The sequence below is a fragment of the Corylus avellana genome, chromosome ca7 (assembly GCF_901000735.1).
Source record: "Corylus avellana chromosome ca7, CavTom2PMs-1.0".
Lineage (NCBI taxonomy): Eukaryota > Viridiplantae > Streptophyta > Magnoliopsida > Fagales > Betulaceae > Corylus > Corylus avellana.
This window is the reverse complement of record NC_081547.1, coordinates 17,681,006-17,686,625: the sequence shown is the minus strand read 5'-3', so window position 1 is coordinate 17,686,625 and position 5,620 is coordinate 17,681,006. Positions and strand designations below refer to the sequence as shown.

The 5,620-nt window shown below is 37.2% G+C and overlaps 2 protein-coding genes across 2 annotated transcripts; one reads left to right on the top strand and one right to left on the bottom strand.

Moving 5' to 3' along the window:
• Positions 1-134: 134 nt before the first annotated feature.
• LOC132187777 (rop guanine nucleotide exchange factor 12-like) lies at positions 135-3,143 on the top strand. Its single transcript, XM_059602208.1, has 7 exons — positions 135-605; positions 715-831; positions 906-1,060; positions 1,160-1,234; positions 1,355-1,627; positions 1,827-2,147; positions 2,475-3,143. The coding sequence occupies exons 1-7, from the start codon at positions 284-286 to the stop codon at positions 2,904-2,906; spliced, it is 1,695 nt and encodes a 564-aa protein (XP_059458191.1). The 5' UTR covers positions 135-283; the 3' UTR covers positions 2,907-3,143.
• An 820-nt stretch (positions 3,144-3,963) lies between these two features.
• Positions 3,964-5,025, bottom strand: LOC132187483 (photosystem I reaction center subunit VI-2, chloroplastic). Its single transcript, XM_059601808.1, has 3 exons — positions 4,842-5,025; positions 4,632-4,758; positions 3,964-4,289 (listed from the first exon to the last, which is right to left on the bottom strand). Exons 1-3 carry the CDS (start codon positions 4,967-4,969, stop codon positions 4,110-4,112), a joined length of 435 nt encoding a protein of 144 aa, XP_059457791.1. The 5' UTR covers positions 4,970-5,025; the 3' UTR covers positions 3,964-4,109.
• Positions 5,026-5,620: the final 595 nt, after the last annotated feature.

The following is a 5,620-nucleotide window of genomic DNA, read 5'->3' as shown; positions in this document are numbered from 1 at the left end:
TTTTTTTTTTTTGGTTCTTTGGGTATCACTACTATCCATTTCTCAATACATGCACCCCACGTTGTAGCAACACAATCTCAGGGAAGAAAAAGAAAAAAAAAAAAAAAAAACAACAACAACAACAACATCGAGAATCATTTGGTTCTGTTCCCATCTCTCTGTTGTGAGAAAAATAATAGGCAAAATTGCTCCTCCCTCTCCCACCCCGTCCATTAACAGGTCGAACAAATCTCATGTGTTCTACCTTGTTCATTCTGTGAAAGTTTTCCTTAGAAAATTAAAGATGGTTCGGGCACTGGAGGAAGAGCAAGAGAATTACAGGTCTAGATTGTTTCATTTCAGAGGGATGTATGAGAACGCAGGGGGGCATGCAAAGAGCATGAGCGTTGATAGTGGTGGTAGTGCCTTAGATGCCGTCGATGATGATGACAATGACAGGGAAGCAACCAGAAGTCAAGGGTCCAGATCTCTAAACGATCAACCATTGGAGAGACCAAATATTAATGTTTCTATATTCAAGAAAAACGATCAACCTCCTATTTCTCGGTTGGCCAGAGACGAATTAGCAGCTGGAGCCAAAGACAAGCACGTCTCCCCCTCATCAGGCAAGTCCGGTCCCCCGTTAATTCTTTTTTGGATTTGGAAAAGAAAATTCAATCATTCATATATCATCATTTTTTTTTTAAAAAAAATTTTTTATTGGGTTTGATTCAGATATGGAATTGATGAAGGAGAGATTTGCAAAATTGCTTCTGGGTGAGGATATGTCTGGTGGAGGAAAGGGTGTTTCATCAGCCTTGGCATTGTCAAATGCCATTACGAACCTTGCTGGTATGTAGAGATCTAATTAATGTTGTTGATATTTAATTAATGTTGTTGATCTATTTGTATTGCAATCCGCGCAGCTTCTGTGTTCGGTGAACAATGGCGTCTAGAGCCAATGTCGGCAGAAAGAAAAGCAAGGTGGAGAAAAGAAATCGATTGGCTCCTCTGCGTCTCCGATTACGTTGTTGAATTTGTTCCTTCTCAACAGAAATCCAAGGATGGAGGTAACATGGAGGTACCTACGCAACTCTCTCTCTCTCTCTCTCTCTCATATATATATATATATATATATATATATATATACATATTTATGTTTTTTATGGTTTATCAACAGATAATGGTGACACGGCAACGAACTGATCTACACATGAACATCCCCGCCTTGCGAAAGCTTGATGCAATGCTTATTGTAAGACCATAATTATGAACATAAATGGTGTTTCTTCATCATCATGCTTAAAACAAACAATTACTACGTACAAAAGGATTATATATGCATGGTTTTAACGACGTCGTACCGTGTCTGTAGGACTGTCTGGATAACTTCAGAGACCAAAATGAATTCTGTTATGTGTCTAAAGATGCTGACGACTCAGAGAAAGGGAAAACCACGAGGAAAGATGACAAATGGTGGCTGCCTGCTCCTAAAGTTCCCCCAGCTGGTCTTTCCGAAATGTGTAGAAAATTTTTGCAATATCAGAAAGATTGCGTTAACCAAGTGCTTAAAGCAGCCATGGCCATTAATGCTCAAGTTCTCTCCGAAATGGAGATCCCCGAAAACTATATTGAATCCCTTCCCAAGGTAAGCCCATTTTGTAGACCAAAAGTGTAACACGTTTTTTAAAACGTACGATTTCAAAAGCTAAACTAAGGTTTTACCCCTATTTTTTAAAATCGCACGTTTTTAAATCGCAAACTCAAATGAAATTCATGCGAATGTTGTGTATAAATTGTAGTGCCATCACCTTCTAACTCTTTCTTTGGAGCTCTATGTATGGCAGAACGGGAGGGCAAGCCTTGGGGACTCCATTTATAGGAGTATTACAGTAGAATTCTTTGATCCTGACCAGTTTCTCTCCACCATGGACTTATCATCGGAGCACAAAATCCTAGACCTGAAGAACAGAATTGAGGCTTCCATAGTGATTTGGAAGAGGAAGATGAACCAAAAAGATGGAAAATCTGCTTGGGGTTCAGCTGTGAGCTTGGAGAAGAGAGAACTCTTTGAAGAGAGAGCTGAGACCATTTTACTCATCCTCAAGCACCGCTTTCCTGGAATTCCTCAATCTTCGCTAGACATTAGCAAAATCCAATACAATCGGGTACTTACAATTATATCGTTAAATTACCACTTATCTTAAAAGCAAACTCAACACGTAGAGTATTTAATTGAAATTGAAGATAAATTATAGAGTCCGAATTCAAGCAAATTCAGAACCTTTCACTCCAATACAATACATATAAGAAACCTTTTTCTAATCTGTAACTTTTTTGCAATGGCAGTTCAATGATGATCTTAGCAACAGAGATGGTTATTAACACAAAGAAACACACAACTTCTAGTGCTATGTTTCAAGGATTATACCCTTCTTTTTTTTTTTTTTTCATATTCTAAGAAATTCTGTAAGGAATTCCTCTTGGCTTGGCAGGATGTTGGGCAGGCTGTTCTGGAGAGTTATTCAAGAATACTAGAAAGCTTGGCCTTCACAGTTCTGTCCCGTGTAGACGATGTACTCTACGCTGACTGTCTCGCTCAGAATCCATTACATTCTGTGTGTGCAAGGAACCTTCTAAGAGAATCATCAGGAATTACAGATTCAGAAATGTTTGCAAGTCCTAGCGAAGAAAACAATTTTGTGGAGACAGCCGGCTCAATGACATTGTCAGATTTCATGGGTTGGGGTGTGGATCAAGGCAGTGCTGAATCATCAAATGACATAACAGAATTTTCCGATGAAGCATCCAAAGATGGTGAGGGGAGCCAACATCATATGCAGAAACTTTCCAACATTGTCACCAATAAGAAGAGTTCCTATCTTGAGAGCTTGGGTGGTTTGAGAAGTCCAACAGCACGCCATTGAAACCAAAAAATATATAACCAACAACAATCACAGGGAGAGGGAAAGAGCTCTAGAGAGAGAAAACATAAATGTAAAAGACTCCAGATGTAGATTTTCAGATCCATTTGGGGCAATCTTTGAGTTGTGATTATCTGTATTCATTCTATTCATTCCTTTTGTAAATAGGGAAGAATGAATAAAACTAATTGGGCTTGAAGCTTTTTTTTTTTTCTTCCTGTACTAGAAGTCCAGTTGAAGTCTGACAGCTACTTAAATATGATTTGTTGACCATCTCAGCTGGTGTGCATGTTCCAGATCCATGTCCTACTCGCTAGTTTGGTAAGTAGTACCTTTAATTGTAGCCGCTTTTTTTTGTGTGAAAAAACTGAGTAAAAACAGCATCCATTTTGTCTTTAGAAATAGTAAAACACCTGGCTGATGGTTCAACTACTTAGAAGACCATTTATGTTTACGATTTCAAAACATGTGGCTGATGGTTCAACTACTTAGAAGACCATTTATGTTTACGATTTCAAAACATGCGATTTGAAAGTAGTATTTTTAAAATGCAGTTAGTAAAATCAAAGTTTAACCTTTTGAATCGTGTATTTTTAAAAACACAATTCCCTTGGTTGCGATTTGAAAAAGAATATTTTTCTAAGTTTTTAAATTACAATTTTTTTAAGCATACTCCAAAATAATACATTTTCTGCAATTTGGTTTAAAATCGCACATTCAATCTACAAGAATATAGTACCAAACGCACTCTAAGAGTAGGTATTGGACTGATAAGGACTCATAACTCTCTCTAATTATGTTTGGACTTCTTAAAAGGAAAATATTCAGTATGGAAACAGTCCTTTGAAGCACAACAAGACTCTACAGATTTCACTGGTTGGCCCCTAACATATCTAAAAAGAAGCTTGTGCCATTTGCACTCACATTGAGCAATTTTACAAGCTCCAGGGGAGGAGAGGCAATACATCCCTTATGATTACTTACAAGGTTAACAGATCGAAAATGAGATGATTAAAGTATCAAAATCAAACAATCATAAATTCAGAGCTAATAAGAGCAATGCAACAAATTGTACCCGAAATAAATACCATTTGAAGAGTTTGTCAAGGGTCTTAGGTACACTTTAGACATGCTTAATTACATGATCAAAAATGAAAATAAGTTTCATATAATGAAAAGCTTGAAAGAAAAGGATCTGAAAGCAAATTAGATCTTGCCACGTGGGCCAAGCTTTGGTGGAAGTTGAGGGCCCTTCACAATTGGTAGGATGTCACCTGAGGCAGTGGAACTGAGGTATGCAAGAGTGGATCCTCCTCCCAATATCAAGAACTTGAGCAATAATCCCCTCTTGGTGAATGGAGCTGCAAATGTCTCAAAGAACTTGCTCTGCCAATATTCCATATACAACAACAACAAGCAAACAATTTTGTGATGCTCATCAGAAACAAACAATCTCCATCTCAGCTTCAACATATTTTAGCCATTCCCACACCATAAATGATAATCCCATCACACCTTTTATTACTTTTAACATTATCCTAAGTTGCAACACAATATAACAAGTGCTCTTAATTTCTATGACCAATTCTATTTGATTCCATGACCATAAGCATAACATTTTACTATTTCAAACAGTCAAGTGTTCTCTTTACTGCATAAATGATTTTGCAGATCTTTCATAGAATCATATATATATAGTTTTTGTTAAAGTAAAAAGGAGTGACAAACCTGAAGAGAGTTGTAGGGAGACGGGGCATCTGAGCCATACAAGTCCCACTGTCCAGTGGTGTTCCCCAAGTCCTCCAAATCAAAATAGACACTCTTGTCGCCATACTTTGCCACCACAGCACCAGCCCTATCCATCCAATACCAACATTCAACAAGCATAATTAAGCTAAAGGCATTTTGTGGCAGTTGCATGCATAAGCTAAAAGGTACCTGAAACTTTTGGTCCTTAGGCTCTGGCGAGTGGGCTTGACAGAGAGCTTTGTTCCAGTTAGGGAGCTTCCACCAAGGCCCTTGATGGTGGCTGGTTGCACAGCAGCTAAGGTTGCTAGAGAAGCCATGGCCTTTGTTCCGGAGCAATTAAGCAGCTTTTTTTTTTTTTTTTTTTCTCTGTTTTTGTTGGGTGGAATTTTAGCAAGGGATGTTGGGGGTTTTTGATCTTTTGCATGGATCTTGGCTTGCCACGTGGCGAACAGGGTTTTCTCAAGAGGATTTGGATCTTCATTTTGGTGATGCCACATGGATGAGCGCTGGATAAGCCTATCCACTTATGATCTCTCTGAATTATATGGCCGTAGTTTCCAAACAAAAAAAAAAGAAAAAAGAATAAGATATAAAAATATATTTACAAAAAAAAAAAAAAAATGTAAATTAAACACAAGGTTTTAAGAGTATCGTTTGTTTTTCCATTAGTTGATTAATTGATGTCGAGTATTTTAATTCATTTCTTATATTTATCATTTAAAAATATATATATATCTTAGTAATTTAAATATTGCTTAATATTACAAATGATAAATATATAAAGCAATATAGAGAACGGGGCGGGACTACATAGGAATTAAGAGTAACAAATAAAAGGGAATTACAATGAACAAAATCAAAAACAAAATGAAGCAGCCCATTTTGATGAAAAAATTGAGAAGATGAGTAATATCCCCAATGATAGGCTGGATCCTCAAATAATATTGGAATTGTTAATAGTTAGGATT

Bases quoted from the DNA above. Each gene is read 5' to 3' on its own strand.
- LOC132187483 (XM_059601808.1), bottom strand. From the start codon at position 4,969: ATGGCTTCTCTAGCAACCTTAGCTGCTGTGCAACCAGCCACCATCAAG. The intron at 4,759-4,841 runs GTACCTTTTAGC...TTGGATGGATAG, and splicing joins CTAAGGACCAAAAGTTTCAG to GGCTGGTGCTGTGGTGGCAA. The intron at 4,290-4,631 runs GTTTGTCACTCC...GAATATTGGCAG, and splicing joins CTCCCTACAACTCTCTTCAG to AGCAAGTTCTTTGAGACATT.
- LOC132187777 (XM_059602208.1), top strand. From the start codon at position 284: ATGGTTCGGGCACTGGAGGAAGAGCAAGAGAATTACAGGTCTAGATTG. The intron at 1,235-1,354 runs GTAAGACCATAA...CCGTGTCTGTAG, and splicing joins AGCTTGATGCAATGCTTATT to GACTGTCTGGATAACTTCAG. The intron at 1,628-1,826 runs GTAAGCCCATTT...TATGTATGGCAG, and splicing joins ATATTGAATCCCTTCCCAAG to AACGGGAGGGCAAGCCTTGG.